The 20167-nt window shown below is 37.4% G+C and overlaps 1 protein-coding gene across 1 annotated transcript; it reads left to right on the forward strand.

The window, feature by feature from the left end:
- The first annotated feature begins 2036 nt into the window (after positions 1-2036).
- LOC132159988 (vasorin-like) lies at positions 2037-19794 on the forward strand. Its single transcript, XM_059569682.1, has 2 exons — positions 2037-2243; positions 16305-19794. The coding sequence occupies exon 2, from the start codon at positions 16338-16340 to the stop codon at positions 18396-18398; it is 2061 nt and encodes a 686-aa protein (XP_059425665.1). The 5' UTR covers positions 2037-2243; positions 16305-16337; the 3' UTR covers positions 18399-19794.
- The last annotated feature ends 373 nt before the right edge of the window (positions 19795-20167 follow it).

A 20167-nucleotide genomic window follows, 5' to 3' on the forward strand; every position in this document is an offset into this window, starting at 1 on the left:
GCAGTATAGACATTTATAAGGTTAGTAAAGATTTTAAATAGCTAAACGTTTTATGAACGTTCTAATAATCAAAGAATACTGGGAAAAAAATACTAAGCAGCACAATTGTTTTCAACATTGATAATAATAAGAAATTGGTTCAGTCATAATGCAGCCTTGGTGAGCATAAGACATTTTAATTGAAGAAAAATAAAAAATGACCCAAACTTTTAACCATAGTGTATATTTATAGATACCGTATATGTATTAACAATATACACATAATTCTTACTTTTCACTTAAATTTAACTTAATATTAGAATGTTTAGATATTTTTACTAGAAAACAAGACATATACTGGTAAAAAAAAAAACTTAAAATTCATATGACAAGTGTTTAATTTTTATTACCAGAAATTATTGTTAAAATGTGTTGTTTTATTCAAAAATACTTGATCATTATTAAGTATTATTTAGTAGTCCCTGTATTGAATGATACAAATCAATGAATTATATAAGACTTTAATCATTGTGTAATTTAATATATTTTTTATATCATATTAAGGTTTTGATGGCCTTTCTTTGTTCTTTGGCTCAGTCATAAATAACAACTGCTTGCAGTACTATACCTTTTGGAAATTTAATCCATTCCTCCTCTGTCACAACTAACTAAACTCAAAGTGACTGGCTAGGCCTATATAGGATTTGGATATGTTGGATGGAGTACGTGAGTGCTGCACACTTGCATGTGAGTGGGTTCATGACATGCATACATAAACTGAGGAAAATGTATAATCACTGTACGCTTTTGCCAAAGGCTAGTTGAAAAGTTCAGCACACTTATTAATTCAGTTACATGAAGCAGAGCTGCTTTAATACATAACAATACACTCATGCTTATGCTTAAGAGCTGAGTTTCATGTTTGGCCGACATTGTCAAAGTCATCTCATAAATATCCCAGTGGTACAAACAGAGAGCAAAACTGTTGACTCACAGGGCTAAAGCCAAAATCCCCTTTAAGAATTTAATGGACAAAGTCTATAACTCAAAAACCCAAAGTGTACACATCAATTTAGTGCTTAAAAAACTTTCAAGGGAAGGAGTGAACTTCATCTCTTGTAAACAACTCTAAACTGCTATGCATTCCAATAGTTATATGCATCTCACATATAATATTACATTCAGCACCATTCGAACTTAAAGTGTTTCTTACATCACTGTTTGCTAAATACAGCATGTTGCATTAAAAAAGGAAAAAATTCTGACAAGTTCAAGTCCTGGTTTGGCAATGGTGTCTCAGTGCGGGTGCATATCGGAAGTAGTGACCCCATAGATGATTTCCCAAGACACAAGCTATAAATAACGTTCACACTAATACAACTAAGTGACAGATCCTCCAGCTTAACACGACAAGTAAACCTCCAAGTAAACAAAATGCTACTCAAAAAAAAAAAGACAAAAAAAAACAAGATAACACTGCTATTATTGCAACTGTTGTAAAAATCTAAAGCGCAAATTACCACAAAAAAAAAACAACAACAAAAAAAAACAACTGCACTAAAGGATCTGTTCGTCGTTTTTCGGTTAATTCGCGGGCGAAATGTCAACGGGAATTCTGCGCGAGGGCGAAAGATTTCCTCACAGATTTTGCCGCGTTCAACAGAAGCTGCTTGGTTTAAAACACTTCCAGAAAAAAACGGTAGCTAGCCTAATTCATATGCCATATTCATATGTGTTTTGTGAGATAGGCTATGTGTTGTGTGAGCTGTGCTTCATACGTTTAGGCTACTTACTGAAAGTAAACAATGACAAGTTTTGCCCGCGATATAATGTGTCAGCACCTAACAAACTGCCTACGTAACCTACTGCATACGCACATAAGCAGGCTACACTGCATATTTCTAACATTTTATTATTGGGCACATACCCCTTGTCACCACAGCCCGGCGACGGAGAGTTGTGTCAAGCCTGAAGAGTGTTGCTCCTCCTCCCTAAAACTCTGGAGGTGTTGCGCTCCTGCCACTCAGTAAAAACACCACCGTGTTCATAAAGTTCAGACGTCTGGTTGGACGCAACCTGTACGGAACGGGGAGGCTCCGTTTGTGCGCTGTATGGTGATGTGTGTCAGAGCTTCCCTTCAGGAGAAATGATTCCTGCCTAATGAATGACCGTACAAGAGTCTTCAGAGTCATTTTCTTTATTACGCTACGTGGTCTCTTGTGGATAAAACAACGCACGCTTGCTTCCCTTTTCGCATTTTAGAGGTAAGCACTGCAACGAATTATTTATAGATGCTCGCCGAATATGACAGAATGTAAACATAAGAAAATATTAAATATAATAAACCCATATCTTCATGGTTTCTTTAATAGATCTATATGGGTTGCACAAAACATTTCAGTGTGTTACATATCCATATTAATAATATGGAATTCATTTTTAATTCTGAAACTTTTGTTTAGGAAAACAAATGTTGACAGTGAATAGCAGTGCTAAAAGTTTCTTACTTGGTCTCGTGAGCTTTTAGAGTGGCTTCACTAAAGCACGTCAGTTTTAAAATTATGCGCTTCGTACCAGGTATCCCAAGTCATTCAATATATCATGTTGTGCAAGAACTGCTTGGTCGGTAATAAATCATGGTTGAGAATTAAAGTACGTTCCTCTATCTCATTATGCGTCATAATAAAAACAAACACAATTAAACATAACAAATGCATGCTAGTTAGAAGCGACAAATCATAATAGTGAGCCAAGAAGTTATAAGAATGTGAATAAAGTAGCTATAACAACACTTTTATGTTATATTATATTACATACATACACTACATTACATATTTATTACATTGTGTGCAAATATGGTGGTGTGTTCTGGGGCTGACATCCCTATTATGGTTTGCTTGGTTTTACCTATGTGCATGTGTGAACAGATTGCAAATACACCACTTTGTGCTTTTAACCACAAAGTTAGATTAGACGTTAGTCGCATTCTCCTGAGGAGATAACCACAACAGTTCTGTTCATTATCGGTCGGTACATCTACGAAACAAAGTGCTTTGAATCTACATCACTTTTAGACAGCACAAATAGACTATACACATAAACAGTGTTGGGACGCCACAAAACAGCATTGCGCAAGACCATCAGCAGCATCATAGCAAAGTATCGTAACATCTTTTTTTTGTTATCAATTTCAGTTATGTAAAAGGGTTAAACAGTGCATGGGGCGTAAAGTAGATTATGCTCAGTCATTCTGGCTTTTAAACCCATTATCTGTGTTGCTTCAAAGACACCCCAACAATTGAGAAGAAAAGTTTTGTGGAGGACTCTATTAAGAAGTACTTTACAGCAAGGGTTGAGTGACATGCTGAGATTTTGGCCATTCATTTTAGTGATTCTGAATAGTTCTGGTAATCCTCCTCAGCTGTATGCCACTTTTCATCGCTCTGTGGTTGGTTAGAAGTCTGAAGGAGATGCTCAAATGGTCATAACCTTTAAATACCCACTAGATTATCACAACGCATGAAGAACATTTTAATAATATGTGCAGTGCAGAGATCCCATGGTTAGTAAAGATTCTTCATCAATGCCAATAAAAAAAACAGTTTTTTGAGTGTGCACGCTCTATGAAGAGGACTTTAGCTTTTTAATCTTTAGCATGTCTTTTAGAAAACCATATTTTGCTGCCAGGAACCCAGAAACCAATATGCTGGTCTAAAGATCTCATATAATGTAACAAACTATTTTAGTCATCAACCATCAGAACCACATTAGCATCTCAAAAACGTAATATACTCTTCTGGAAGAGTTAAGAACGCTTTGACGAACCTTTATTTTTTGGCTGTGTGCAGATGAAGTTTCAACAGTTTAACAGATTGCATAAGCACACATTTACACTGCACTCTACTGACTCTTTGAGCAGAAAATCCAAGAGATTATTTGCTTGTTTAGTAAGATATTGTTTATGAATGACGTCAAAGCAGACCAGGAACCCAGCTGCGAGTTAAATCTGATCCCTCATTAGTAATCTGGGCTGCATTTCTTTATGTAATGTGCGATAATTGTAGTAAGCATGTTCACACGTTCTTCTCATATTTGTTTGGTCTGACTTAGAGATCAGCTGGCAGGCTGCCAGTCATCGTTTGGGAGAGGCAAACACGAAGGGGGCACTTAGGCTACGAAGGAGGGATGAGCGTATGAGAAAAGTAAAGACAGATATATTGAAGGAGAGCAAGCAAAAAGCACAGGCAAACATTCCTGACGCGGTGTCTCAGCAATTTAATTATAGGGACTAGTGGGATGTTATAGTGGGCATTTGGAGGTGAAGGCTTAACCCCCCCTGGCCAGGCTTGGACTAATCCCAAGGGTCAGCTAATAAGTGTTTGGGTCATGCCACCATGACAACTAAATAGGGGAGTATCTCAAAAGGAGCTTCCCAGTCATAGTTAATAACTGCATGATGGACATTAAAACACAGCGAGCAGGAATAAGTGTGTGCAGATGCTAAGTTAAGAATGGCCTTAATTAGTCCACAGTAGAATCAAGTGTCTGACATCTGAAGGTTGATTAGCTAGAAACACTTTGATTGTAAAAATTGGGCCTTTTGTGTCTTGAGTGCGACTCTGTTGTTAAAGGTCAGATGGAAACTCTAGAAACACGCCACTTCTTGTTTGGATTATACTGATCACTCAAAATCACAAAAATCTGTTGCAGTAGTGACTGCCAAAGCACGAGCCCTCCTACTAAGACTGGGATTTGATTTTCCTTTGGTTTCTTCCTCCTTCAAGTGTTGGGTAAACAAAGAGTTGCAATACAGGGGCATTAAGCACGAAACAATGGGACAACATTCAACCTTAATAGTGTCAGAAAGCTCAGAACAAGTTCAGTGTATTTCCTGGCCCTTGGATGTTCTTTTTCATTATTATTAGTTCTTTCATTATACTTTTAGTTACTGTTTAACATATTTTACTTCAAATTATACCTCAAAAATCTGCTCAAAAAGTTCAAAACACAAACAGAAGCATCAAAAATAACATATAATGAATATAAAATAAACATTCAGATCAAGATTGTCCATACTGGAGAGAATATCCATGTCCTCTATGAGTTTGAAGCTTTCTTCAATAACTAAACTTGGTCTTAACTTAGTTTTTGTAATAACGTTTGGACCAGGAGTGTTGGAAATAACTAACTAAAAGGAGAAACTAAGTGTAGTAATTGTACTAAATTTTCAGGATCTTCACAGGCTGATCATTACAATGTTTTAGTGTTTTTTAATTGTATTTAATATAGATCTTAAATGTACAGTAAGAAAATGTAGTTGAGTTTAATATAAATCCATCTTAAATGTAAGCTTCCCCACCACTGCTGACAAGAGATAAGCAAGACTGGTGAAGAAAAGCCAAAGTACTTTATTATCTCATGATGTGGCTTTTAGGATTTATTTTATGTATGTTCTGCCATGGTGTCCACTTGTAAAAACAGACTTTCGATTGTAGCCCTGCTGTGTGTGTGATCATGAGCAGAGTGAAGGCACGAGCCAATGCCAAGAGAAACAAAGAAAAATAAACACACACATAAAGCATAACAGAGGTCAGAACAATGTTAGAAATAAGCATGGACAAGACTGAATACTATGCTAAAATACTTTCTTAATATGCAAAGACAGATTTACAAAAGCCATATGTTGATTGAATCCCCTGAGAAGTCCCGACCAACAGCACATAGCAACACTAGCTCAACCAATAGTGTGAGTTTGGGGCAGAGCTATCTGTTTATTCAACCAATAGAAGAGAAAAGCAGAAACCTGTTTGAAAACAATCATTGTTTTGCAGTTTTTTTTTTTTTTTTTGAGGAGGAAATTACGCAATTTACCTTTAAGGATACCCTGCAAGCAAAACATCTCCCAGGTGCACTGAGAACAGCTTCCACTCTTTTTAAAATCTTTTTTTCTTTCTGAATATGAACTGTAACATCTTGTTATTCGCTAGAGGACAGAGTTATGGCCTTTGGCTGCGTCTGTTGGGCGGTGTTCAGGTTTTCACAAGTTAAGAACAGCAAACATCCGTCTGCCGTCCTTCAAGCGCAGTTACTCAAGAGAATGCTGTTTGATCAAAGGGATCTGCTTCTGTGATTACTTTGGCTGCTGCATGAGTTATATTAACGATGAAACAGTGGGTTATATTAAAAACATAATAAACATGCACATGACTGGTATAAAAAAGATGCTCAAAAATATGTACTGCTTTCAAAAAGTCATTAAGCTTTTTTCTTGCATTCAATTGATCAAAAGTGACTAACTATACACTTAAAAGTTTTTAAAACACTTCTACTTCAAATAAATTATTTTCTCTTTTTCTACTTATCAAAGATTCCTGAATAAATGTATCACAGTGACAATGAAGTCTGAAGTAATGGGTGCAGGAAATTTAGATTTGGATCACAGGAATAAATTGCATGTTAAATATAGATTAAAACAGAAAAGAGTCATTTTTAATTGTAGATATATTTTTCAGAATATAACTCTTACTGTATTTTTGATCAAATAAATGCAGCATCTGTGAGCATAACAGACTTTTCCAAAAACATCATAAACCGTATAACCTCAAAAACTTTCATGGATAGTTCAATTCTATCACAAAATATGATCTTTAAATCTTCTTTTGTACCCAATGTTGACCAAATAACATTGGACCACACCGACTTTCATTGTTTGAATAAAAAAGCTCTGTTTCACAGAAGAAAGACAGTGATATTATGAGTGCATGATGACAGATTTATCCTTTTTAGATGTAAGCGACATCTATTATGAATGGCTAATCCCTCTGCATATTCAAACGGCAAAGTCACAAAACTAACTTGTGAATACTGATGGAGTCACACTGAGGTCACTTGTACACTTTAATCGATCAGTGCCACAACTGAATGGTCTCAAAACAAATTTATCAGCAGACTGCCAGGACAGGATCAGATAAGTCTTCAAACACACACACATTGTACTGGACTGTCTTTCATTGCTTTTCAGTGAGCTGCAACAGCACACAAACAGATCAGTGTGCTGGAGAGTGACAGAGAACTTCCCTAAAGTATTAAGTTACTTTAGCCACACTTACTCCATGTCTACACATCACAAGCAACAGCTACATCATTCAAAGAAGGTAAATGTTCTCCCAGGGAGCCCCAATGTCACCATGCATGGAACAAACAGGTCGAGACAGGCAGAGAAATTGATTTGGTCTTGTTCCAACATACCTCATCATCACTGGAGTTGAACTGAGTCTGGTATCACATTCGTTTATTTGTTTTAATGGGCTGTCGGGTGTAAATAGATCTGCTATGTAATTCAGGACTGAGGTGTTGAGCTCTAAACAGTGCCTCTGTGTTGACTTTGTAGTATTTTGGTATTTGGTTTGGTTTGCCGCTTTGTTTTAAAGGCATTTGAGTTCTGTGTGAAGAGCATCTTTTTAATTCAGGCCAAGCAAGAACATCTGACCTTTTCAACAAAGGAGATCATTTGCACAGTATCACAAATGCGATTATTTGATTACATATCAGATTTGAGATTTGGTCTGAGAGACTGAAGTCTTTAGAGCCCCTGACACAGGAAACGCTCAAGCTGACACAGCTGGTCAGAAGACAGGACACCCCCTGTGGAGCAAGAAGGGGGCGGTGGGGCGATTTGTTCCAGCACGTCCCAGCCGTGAGTTCTTTCCCTTTTGCACTCTGTTCAATTAAATTTCTTTCAACTACAGGCACACTAAATTCATATTCAGATTCACATTAAAGGTTACAGCTCACCTAAAAAATGCTGAAAATGTATCCAAGATGAAGAAGAGTTTGTTTCTTCATCAGAACAGATTTGGAGAAATTTAGCATTACATTACTTGTAATGAACCCCCTATTGTCCTCTCATATCAAAATGCATCAACTGTTTTCTTTGTAAACAGTGCTTGATCTGTGCATATTTCTCTCCTGATTCAGTAGATACTGTACATCAATGTTATGGATAGAGGACTGTCTATTTTTGCTGGAAGCAACAGTTTAAAGTTAAAAACATCTTAATGATGAATCTGTTTTTTACAAACATGGAGCTTTTTCTGCTCAAAAAGATATTAATTTACGGATTCCTTGTGGATTATTGTGCGGTTTTTATCAGCTGTTTGGACTCCCATTCTGACGGCACCTATTCAATGCCTTGGATCCCAGCTTCAGGTTCACATTTAATTCATATTCAAATTAATTCCTTGTACATAACTAGCATGACATTCCATGCAATATATATATGAGATTTGATTTTGTTCAAGAAAAATATTTAAATATATTTCCTTTTTTACAATATTTTTTCAGTTAATTTGGGCTAATTCACTTCTCGTTCACATTCATCAGTTTCACATTCAAATTCAAATGAATGTTTTGCATGCAATCATTTTTATGGTTAACTCTGATTTCATTGTTTTTCTCTTTATCTAGCTCAGTTCAATTAATGTTCAACTTTACGTTCACATTCAATTCATATTCAAATTTAAACGAATTTGGTATAGCCTAAAAACAGCTCCTTTCCATGAAATAGTCGGTTTGCTTTTGGTTTAGTTTATAGTTTCTGTCTCATTCTCTTTACCTGGCATGGATGCTTTCCACACCTGTGCAGTGCGAGTAAACATCTGCTGGACTCTTGGACTGCAGATCAATTTTAAACATAATTTAACTCTAAAGGCTTTGACTGGTGACTGACACTAGCGCCTGAAATCTGTGCACTTGCATATGAGTCATGGCATTAAGATCTATGGTGTCATGCCAGCAGTGTTTTGACACCTATTATGTGTTACGTAGTACACGGAATAACAATAAACGATGTGTTAACTTGAATAACTTGCTGTTGAATGTGTTTAGCAGGTGTACAAGTGTTCACCTCAGTCAGATAAATATTCCTTTATGGTGTGTGTGTGTGTGTTTGTTTTTCTTTGAGAGATGTCAAGGTGAAAGCTGTTATGATTAATTCTATTACACACAGATTTAGTCTGACAGTAAGCCAGAAGAACAGTTTAAAAACTACACGGAACCTGTCTTAAACCCATACACACACAGAGAGAGAGAGAGCAAGAGAGAAAGAGACATGTATAGACAAGTACAAACAGCTCTCCCTCACTCTTAATTTGTCAAAACACAGTTCAAGTGCAGTTTGCCCTTTGTAAACAAATCAATGATTGATTGCACATTTTATTGGTACAGTTTTATATATATATATAATTTTGATGAAAAAAAAAATTATGTTAATGAAGAATTTGAATGTGTATTAGGAAGAGTGTTTAATATTTGAAGCCTATTTTTCATGCTATTTTGCATGTAGTTATAATAAAAAGGCTTTCAAGCTTTAAAAGAGATATAGATAGCATCATAAAAAGGTGCTTTGTTCTTTTAATAAAATAAAAAAACATAATTTAACTACTCCATAGCAAACTACTTCTTTGCCCAATGGAGTATATAGAAATAAACTCTGAACAAGTATTAATATCTGTATGCAAATGTGTTTCTGATCTACATTGTCTGTGTTTAAGGGATGAGTGTGGAAACAACCTGTACTTTTTTGTAGTGCGTATTCATAAAGAGAGAGGCACACAGCAAATCTGAATCATGCACACACAATGCCAAGCGTCAGATTATGCCACCTAACAGCATGCTAGTCATAGCAGCAACATATTACAGGCAACCAAGTAGCAAACACGCTGACCTTTCAAATGCAGCCCTTCAGAAAGAAATGTGCAACACAAAAGGATGCTTATAACACCAAATGACATCTTTCATAAACACACCCATCTGAAAATGCTTCGCGTGCCAGACATGCTATAGTTTCCAGTCATAGTTTTTACCACAGTAAGTAGGTAGGTAGATATCGATACTGTAGATAGATAGATAGATAGATAGATAGATACATAGATAGATACATAGATAGATCTACCACTGTTACCTTTGTAACAGTATATGACAGGCTGGCGTGTGTCAGCGGCATGTGTAAGTTGGTCTTCTTTGGTCTTTTGTCTTGTTAAGTTTCTCACAGAAATGCGGTGTCTCCACCGATGTGCATGGCTAGCAGGTGTGCACATGCACATGGAGTAGATTGTAACTTGAACTGCCTACAGGCCCTGGGCAAAGTTGGGGGAGGACGGTCTACCTTTATTGCATTTAGTCTGGTTTAAGCAACTCTCCGCCTTTTTAGCGTCTTTTGTGTGTATTTGAGAGAGTGTTTGTCTGGAGGGCTTGGAGTGTGTGTGTGTGTGTGTTAATGTTTTGGGTGAAACTACTTGTTAAGTGGACCTAATTATGGTTGTTTTATTTCAAGAGTCCAAAGAAATCGGAACCTAAAATTTTAGGTCTTGACATTGTAACATTAATAAATTGCATTTGCGCCTTTAAAATGATGCTACGCAAATAGAGGGAAAAAAAGGTGGAAAATGTAAACACTCATAAAGCACTGGGCTCAATGAGTTTTAAAGACTGTCAGTGAGCAGGGATGCAAAAAAAAAGCCCTGAAGTTGTTGAAAGTCCACCGCATGATGTGTTTTACGGACTTTTTGCTGACAAATAAACAGGGATATCTTGGTGTAGGTACCACAGAAATATAATAAACATCAAAAGGGGTTTATTTACCCCTCACAAAATTTAACCATGGTTTTACTGTAGTAAATGTGTAGTAAACATGTTTTTTGGCATATTGATTACCATTTTTTGATTAGCATTTAAGTATCCTGAGCGTAAATTAAGCTTTGTCAGAACCATAGCTTTGTAGACAGTAGATCAAACATGAAGGCACAACTGCACAGAAAGCATGAGTTTGAGTCTCAGCTAAAGGTACTTTCCTACCTCTGTTCTCTTCTCACCTCTCCCACTGTTTCCTGTCTTTCTTCCTGCTGTCCTACCTATTAAAGGTAAAAAAAAAAAAAGATAAAAACATTTTTATAATAGTGTCTTATATATATATACTGTATATATATATTTTTTTCTCTCTCTCTCTCTCTCTGGGAATACAAAGCTGTCTTAAAATTGGTGAACTTATAATTTAATGATTCTTTAAGTTTTTTTTTTCTCTCACAACCCTAGGTTTACTGTAAATGAATCCTCCTTTTTTTTTTTTTTCAAAACAGTTCAATTACTCTATTTTAGCCCATTCTTGAGTTGGGTTTTCGAAGATTACATAATCAACACATTATTATTATTTTTACTTTTTTAAGAAATTCAGCATTCCTGGTGTTATTGCACAAGATTCACAAAATGCTGTTCTTGCTATTTTTCATGAAAATGCATTTTTTTTTAGATATATTATTTGTATAATATTTTATTGTATTTATTTTTACTAATTATATATTTGTAATATAAAATAAAGTAAATATTACAATAGTCATATTACTATGACTTCACCTCTTAAACGACTTTCCTGCTTTGCTGATGTCATCAAGGCTGTGCATGTTATCCGGTAATATAAAAGAGCCAAAATGCTTATGGTACGACTGTATATTGCCACTTTTCATGATCCAATCAATTCCCAATGGTTTAAATCCATCAAAAAAAGATGGGTTGTAAATGCAAAAAATTGTTGACATACAGTAAGCTAGCGCTATAACATTAATGTAAAAAGCAGAGCTCAGATTATTTGGTTTCGGATTTGTAGTCTCTGTTTGCTTTGCATTTAGTCTCATTGATGTCTACTGGAGAAAGAGTTAAGATACTAAAACAATCTTATTTGTGATTTTAGTGCTAGTCGAGGAAAGCAAAGACTTGGCTCTGGCTCTGCTTTAGAAGCTTCTGTTGTGGTTGAAGTGAACCATGAGGAAAATCACAGTTGCCCTGATGAATCTGTTTTAAACACAAACAGCTGCTTACAAGCATGCGCACACTCGTACAGAATCCACATTTAACTGCACATGTCTGTTTCTCTTTTGGCTTCCCTCCCTTAAATCCTTCCCCTACCCTAATCACAAAACAGTTACTTAATGGGAGTGCGCTGTCACCCGGAGAGACTGTCCCAATGCATTCTGGGTAACACAATGCAGCTGTGCTAAGGAGCTGCTGACGGAAATGTATATTTATCTGTGTGGCAATATGTGTGTGTGTGTGGCTGAGTAATCTCAGGAAAGTAGCATTACAAGTATGTTATTTATAGAAATACAAATTCACACCTCTATCCACTTGTATGCGAGTGAGTGAAACTATGAGTGTTTGTGTGCGTGTCCCACATTTTAACAACAGTTCAATTGCCAAGCTACTATTTAGAAAAAGTATTTACTCTACTACTTAGATTACTAAAAATAAGTTCTAGCATTATGCAGTTAGCTACACTACTACCAACGATATTTAGCTATACTACAAGCTACTAACAAATTTGTAGCTAAATATAGTAAGCAACACTGCAAGCTGCTAACTAGCAGTTAGCTATACTACAAGCTACTGTTTAGCTAAAGGCTACAACAAGCTAATTGCAAAATATTTGTGTTAATTTGTTGTGATATAGTCTAGCAATCATAGCTATACCGCAATCTACCAGCTTTAAGCTAACTACTAAAGGGGATATTTTATTCAATATCTTTGAAATCAAATAACAGGTTATATCATATATAGATAAACAGAGTATTTAACTTTAACTGGACTAGGCTAGCTAACAACTAACTACCCCTATGATTTTGGTTAAAAATGTTCATTAACAGCAGTATTTAACTTGATACTTAAACTTTAGATAAAAAGCTGAACAGGGCCACCTGGACAAAGTTTAAACTGAATCAGACAATTATATTTATACTGGTTAATTTAAAAGAATGAACTGAATCACTAAAATGAATCAGTTACCAGTGTTGAAGTAAGTCCATATCTTTTGTTTGAAAAAGTAAACAACTAAACTATTATATGATGTAAAGTTAGTCATTTTTAGTTTAGTTCATTCCCCCAACAACTGTTCTGCTGTCTGTGGACTCTTCAGGATGATCACATTCACAAAATACACAAATACTTTCTTAGCCTCTTTGCAGAATTTAGGTTAAGATTTCGGTTTAGGCTATATTTATTTAGAACTTCGCCATTCAAAATCAGTTTTTAAAGGAAGGATAAAGGATGAAAAGGAATGAGTGAAAAACAAAACCCACACAAATACTCTGTAAACAGGGTCATTTGAGGTATCTCATATTGTCTTTCCAGTCTCTAAATCTTGTTTTATCCCCTTTCCATGTCCTCTCTCTCATCACTCACTAATTAAAAAACATTCTTGTCAGAAGTAATGAGAAGTCTAATAAGAATAAGAATACAAACAGATGTTTTATTATTATTATTATTTCTCATTCAGCTAGGCATTCATTCATCATTCATGGCTTATAAATAAAACAATGCTGAGCCAAACCCAGATGGAGTGTGTGTGTGTTGAGGTGATACCTGTGTGGTGATTTTTGGGAGTGTGTAAGCATGCTGGTGTTCACATGTTTGATGAGAGGCTAAAAGAGTGCGGTAAATCATCAGACTTACTTAAAAGGATAGTTCATGCAAAAATTCAAATGAACCCCTAATTTACTCACCCTCAAGCCATCCTAGGTGTATATGACTTTCTTCTTTCAGACGAATACAATTGGAGTTATATTAAAAAATACCCTGGCTCTTCCAAGCAATATATAATGGCAGTGAATGGGGTTTAAGATTTTAAAGTCCAATATAAGTGCATAAATCCATCATAAGAAAGTGTTCCACACAGCTCCGGAGGGTTAACAAAGGCCCTTTGAAGCAAATCAGTGCATTTTTGTAAATAAAACTTTATAAACCGTAATCTCTAGCTTCTGCTAACTGTGGTGTCCTGGTGACTTAGAACATAGGCCTACGGATTTAAATTAAAAAAATGTGAATTTTGTCAGTACGATGAAATTCAATGGGATCCAAAACAACTTTGTGTCTTTAATTGTATGAAAATATATATATATTCAGCATTCTGTAGCATTCTGCATTTTTTATTAAATCAGTGACTAAGACTAAGATCACTCTGATGTGTGACCTACGAAGAAAACAGAAGTCTTGATGACATTCAGCTCTCCTTCACCTGTGACCTCCTTCTTCACCTCATGCCATCCCGTCAAACCTGTTTTCATGCAATCGGTTCTGACAGAAGATTGCCAAACCAGTACATGAACCCTGAAACAAATAAAGAATGAGTGAGAGAGAGAAATGTCAAACCCTTAGAAGGCCCCATGCCTTCCTGTGATGAAGATGGATTTTTAGGGTTATTGCAAAATTCCTGCCGTGCCGGTGGGATTGTGCATTTGCCGGAGAAGAAAGGGAGAATGGAAGGAGGGCGAGAGAAGACAGAAGAGAAAAGATTGGAAGGTAGCAACTCCCTTTTATGAAAGCTCCAGATTCTGTTCAAAAGTCAAGCAACCTGCAAAGATTCCAAACACATTATATAGCAAGAAGGAAGATGGAATGGAAAGCCAAAACATACAAGAGATGTTTAAAACTGCAGCTGAAAGTACAGTGCCTAAAATATAAAAGAGAAAATATATATCAAATAAGCTGGAGAGGGAAACCAAATGATGAATTATATGACTAAGATGAAACAGTAGAATAATTACAGTTTCAATAATTGGACCAAACTGAATGTCAGTTCATCTAAACAAATGGCAAACTCATACATATTCACTCTCCTTCCCATCCCTGCAGGAAAGTCGAGCTTAACATGTTTATCATCTAGTTGAGAACAGCTGGCAATTAGCTGGTAGAACTAAACTAGCTTGTCAAGCTGATTTTTGGAAAGTGATGCCTGGTCGACCAGCCAATGTCTAGCTTGGACCAGCTAATAAGTAGATATGTTCCAAAACAAAGGAACATAACACAGTCAAACAGGCTTTTCCTATCGGATCAGATTAAAAATAAAACAGAGTTAAACTATAATCACAAGTTTTCCTAATAACCGAGCCATTGCCCTTCAACAGGAGGAGGTAACGAAGGGGCAGAGAAAAAAAGATAAATGGTTGATGCGAGAAAAAGAGGTTCACAAAAGAAAACTTGGACAGAAAACAAGGATGAAAAGATTGAGTGTACCTGCCAAACGAATGGTTGTTCATCTCCCTCAATAGAGTGGCCCTTTAGCAGCCAGGACTCTTGTTGGAACAGTAAATTATTCTTTGTACTCACAAACATACACATTGTTATAACAGCGGTAGAGAAGATGGCAATGGCTTGGCCTAGGCCTTTGTTCACAAAAAAATCAAAGAGACTGTTGAACAAAAAACAAAAATGAACACACACAAAATAACACAAGGACTTTCATTGGAAATTAAGGGGCACCACTTAAGCTAGCAATTATTTATTTTTGCACGTTTAGAAAGCTACTTATGTTTAGACAATGTAAGTTTAATAATTGAAGAATCTCCAGGTTTGTTTGTGCTGGGCTTTGAAATGCTGGGTGGGCTGCACTAAGGACATATTTTGGGATGAGGTCTAAACTCTCTGAGATGAACTCATTAAGCAAACAGTGGAAAGAGTGAAACTGAGTGCAAGGCAGGTCAACAGAAATTCGGCCAGCTGAGCCATAGACCACATACATTGTTGGATGGTCTTAGAAAATGGTGAAGGAAAATAAAGACAAAAAGTTTTTTTGCCACAAAGTGAAACAACCTTCAATTATAGTGCAGAGATTCATGCACCTATTTATTTATCTTAACTAAGGAGGCATCAGTGACTAATTCAGAACTGACTCAAAAACACTTACAGACTTTCTGCCACAGTATAAATATGTTACATTTGGCATAACAATGCTGGTCATCACAACTGGAGGACTGCCCTTCAGGATAGGATGGTTGTTGTTTTCTCTGTGTAAAGATGGAGTTTCAAAGCTTCAACAAAAGCTTCATGTGTGCCATTTTCTGTTTGTAAGCTATATATAGGAATTGTTCAAAAATGGTTTTGGTTCAGGACCCAGATTTTACATTTTGCATGGTCCAAAAAGAATACCAAAATGGTTTAGCAAGGAAAACCATCTGAATATCAAACACTGAAATGTTTATTATTAATATTACCATGATCTGCATAGGCCAGGGGGGTGCAGCCTTGCTCCTGGAGGGCCCCAATCTGCTCCATTACGGAAAGCTTATAGTAGATGCCCTGAAAGCAAAACCTTGATTTGCTATTTCATGTGTGTTTAATTAGGGCTGAAGTTAAACTCTGCAGGACTGGACAGGACAGTACTCTTCCAGGATTAGGACTGGACAACCATGTCAAAGGCCTAATAATGTGCAAACTCATATATACAATACAAGATCATCTATAAAGTTTTGACATTGGGCATCTGTTTTTTTTCTCTGTTGCAGGATTAAGTCACAAAGGCTAGGCAGTGATCAACCATGCGGCCATTATCTCCACTGTCTCATCTCATTTTGTTTCACTTACTGTGTGGATCTCTGAGCAGCAGATGTCCTCAAGAGTGCATGTGCAACTCCAATGGTTTCAACTTCTGTGTCCAGCGGAACTTGAGCAACATGCCTCGTGGCCTGCCCTCGTCCACAATGAACCTCTACATCTTTCAGAACAACATCAATACTTTGCAGCAGCAGGACTTTACAGAGCTTGGCGAGCTTAGAATGCTTGACTTGAGTCAGAATGCCCTCAGTGAAATCCCTGATGGGGTGTTCAGTCCACTCTCCTCTCTACACAACCTGGATCTCTCTTCAAACCACATCACCCACATTTCCAAAGACAGCTTTGCTGGACTGGTCAACCTGGAAAGGCTGTATCTCTACAGTAACCACATTCAGAGCATTCACCCAGCTGCATTTGAGGGACTAGAGAACCTACTGGAGCTGAAGCTACAGGGGAATCAGATTAGTGTATTGCCAGCTTTGCAACTGCCCAAGCTGCTCCACTTGGACCTTAGTTATAATAGTATCCCACCTATTGGACCTAAAGATTTACAGACACCACACCTTGAGTCTCTTAAAATAGCTGGACTGCGACTGACCAGTCTAAATGAGGAGCTGCTAAGCAGCCTGGTAAACCTACATGTTCTGGATGTTTCCCAGAACTTGCTTGTAGAGATTCAACCTACACTGAAGGCAATGGGGGGCCTACGAACCCTCAATTTAACTGGGAATCCCTTGAGATCCATGAAACGAGAAGACTTCCAAAATTTGGTTAATTTGCTAGAGCTTGACTTGAGCAACCTTAATTTGCAAGGCTTCCCCGAGGGCTTCTTCAACCTTTTCCCCAAACTTGAGAAGCTCACTGCAGCAGAAAACCCATTTAACTGCCTCTGCCCCCTGGCCTGGTTTCCAGCATGGGTAAAGGATGCTCAAATAGAACTGCTTAGAATGGAGGAGACTCGTTGCCACTTTCCACCAATAAACTCAGGAAAGTTTTTGGCAAAGTTGGAGCATAAAGATTTTGGCTGTCCCACTACGACCATTGAGTTGACAAGTGCAGGGACAAGCAGTACTACAAGCAAGCCCACAAACTCCACCACACCAGCAGGCACCACACACGTCATTCCCCCGGTGCCACCAAGTGAGATGCCCTCAGCAGACACAGACAGCTTTCCTCTTTCCCAGACCACTGCCTTCCCCGGAGAAATCATAGAAGGTTCTGAAGAAGAGGACATTATATGCCCCTCCAATATTTGTCTAAATGGGGGAACGTGTATATTTGACTCAAATGGGGTGGTTGTTTGCCTGTGTCCACCTTCAATGTCAGGACTCTACTGTGAGATTCAAAATCCAAGCTTCTTTCCTCCACCTTCAACAAGAGTTTCTATCGAGACCATTGCTACAGTCCAGCCCAGCACAATCAGCTCCCTTCATATAACCAGCACTTCCATTTCATTAGACCTTCACCGTTACATCCACACACGACCACACATCCGAGGAATCCGTCTGACATACCGAAACTTGTCAGGCCCCGACCGACGGCCACTACAGCTGAATGTACCTCCAACTTACCCTGAATACACACTTAGAGGGCTACAGCCAAATAGCACCTATTCTGTATGTGCTAGTCCTCTGGGAGAGCCTGTCCATGTCTCAGTTAGTGCCTGCATGGAGGCTCGCACAACAGGAATTCCACACTCCTCCCCCGTGCCAAGTTTTAACAGGACTGAACATTCTTCCTCTCTCACACCCATCGTGGCAGCTGTGGCAGTGGTGATGGTTGTGGCCATTGTAGCTACTGTGGTGGTTATCCGGCGCAGAAGGAGATTGAAGGCTCCAGTTGATATGGACTTACATGAGACATCTCATCTGGAGCTAGAGGGAGTAAAAACCAGTCCAGAGAATGGTCTGACACATCCGAAACAAAATGACATCACCCCTTGCCCATCTTTAGTGCAAAATGCCTTGGAATACGAGACACCTTTAATACAAGGACAGTGTCCAGCCAACAATAATGTAGCTTGTACAAAACCTTTGTATGTGTAAAAACCATATTGCGCTATTCATACCTCCAGCCCACAGAGGGCAATGTGCTCCATGACTCCTGCAGGCAGGTGCGATGCATACACTAGATAAACTCTGGTGGGTTTGTGAAAATTTTAATGCATCCTAGCCAAACACTTAAACTGACTGCCAGTATTTAAACCAGGTGCATTTGCCATCAACATTTTTCACAGATGCCTTAAAGCGCTTTTTATAACCATAAATATCAGACTCTTATCAAGAATTTCTCTCTGAGAAGTGGTCAGACATTACCAAACACCGTGTTGATAGGCTGGAAAACAGGTTTCTTTAAAGGTAGCTCATTAATTGTGTAGCTGGATCTGGAAGTGGTAGACAGGAGTCAAACGGAGACTGGACGCCTGGACTTTTTTTGTCCAGAAACAAATTGCACTGATCAGAGACATTGGGACTGTGCCTAAGAGGTGCCTACAGAAGCTGAAAGTGATCAGCCTCTTAAAAGATGCTTCAAACAGGTTTTAAACATCCCTCTGTTCCTCTACCCCATCTGTCCTGCACAGGAGATTATTTGCTGTGAGATTAAAAAAAAAAAAAACATGAAGAGACATTTTCTTAAGCTGTCTAGTTTACGCCGTTATGTTAAAGCTGTCATTATGTTTTTGTATTTTTAAAGGAACAGTTCACCAAAAATACTGGTATTGACACCCTCATGTCTTTCCAAAACTGAATGATTGTCTTCCATGTATAAAACAAAAACAGCTAAATGTTGTAGAAAGAAAATCACATGAGTTATGAGAGTAAAAGAAACCAAAATTTTCATTTTTGGGTGAACTTTTCCTTTAAGTGCCATTTCTGTGTCCCTTTTTGTGTTTAGTTGTTGTGTTTGTTTTGACTTGTAAACATGAGATTGTAGCAAACATTCTTTCTTCTCTCACTTGAGTGCAACAAGTTAAAATGCTTTTACTTCTAAATCAAAACAAACTCACTTTATACGAGTACAGTCTTCGTCCTGCATCTGACAAAGACACACTTTGCAAGACTATAAACACCCGGAGTCATTTTTGACCTCAAACAAATTCCACTCATTAACAAACACACTAGTACTATATAAGGATATGGATAACAAATACTTTTAACAAAGCTGTGTTTTTTTTTTTTTTTTACATGCCAGCTTTCTAAAAATGTCCTGTACTCATGCTTCACAGGCCCCAAACACAAACTAGGGAAAGTCTTCAAAGCCAGGTTTTTTTTAATTCGTTGCCAAGCTGAATGCAGATGGCTTTGCTAATTTGTTTCAACCAGACTATGAAAACTAACAAAAACATAACTATGGTACAGTGATGGTATCAGGTGCTAATACCATGGTACTTTGATATATTTACCAGGGTACTGAATGATTAAAAAATACTATGCCAAAAAACTTTTTCAACCTATTTAATTTGATCTGTTTGGCAGAATTAATCAGCTTCCCCATGAATCTTCATTAAGCGTTTACTTCAAAAAGAATATAACAAGACCCGTGTACAATGAGACTGATAGTTTTTCTCTGTGAAAGTGTGAATGTGTTTAAGCCAAAAGTGTCAATGTGGAATTGCAAGTTTATGAGCATTATCAGCGCAGTAAAGTTGTGTTAAGAGAAATGGAGCCAGTAATCTAATCCAAATTGAGGAAAGGTCAACTGTCAAATTCTCCCTACTCTCAGCAGCCCCTTTTTTAGCCCTGCACCACATATTTGTGACCGTATACAGTATGTGTGTTGAAGATGTCAGCGTCTAGCACATCTAAACGTTTGA

This window comes from Carassius carassius, chromosome 16 (genome assembly GCF_963082965.1).
Source record: "Carassius carassius chromosome 16, fCarCar2.1, whole genome shotgun sequence".
Lineage (NCBI taxonomy): Eukaryota > Metazoa > Chordata > Actinopteri > Cypriniformes > Cyprinidae > Carassius > Carassius carassius.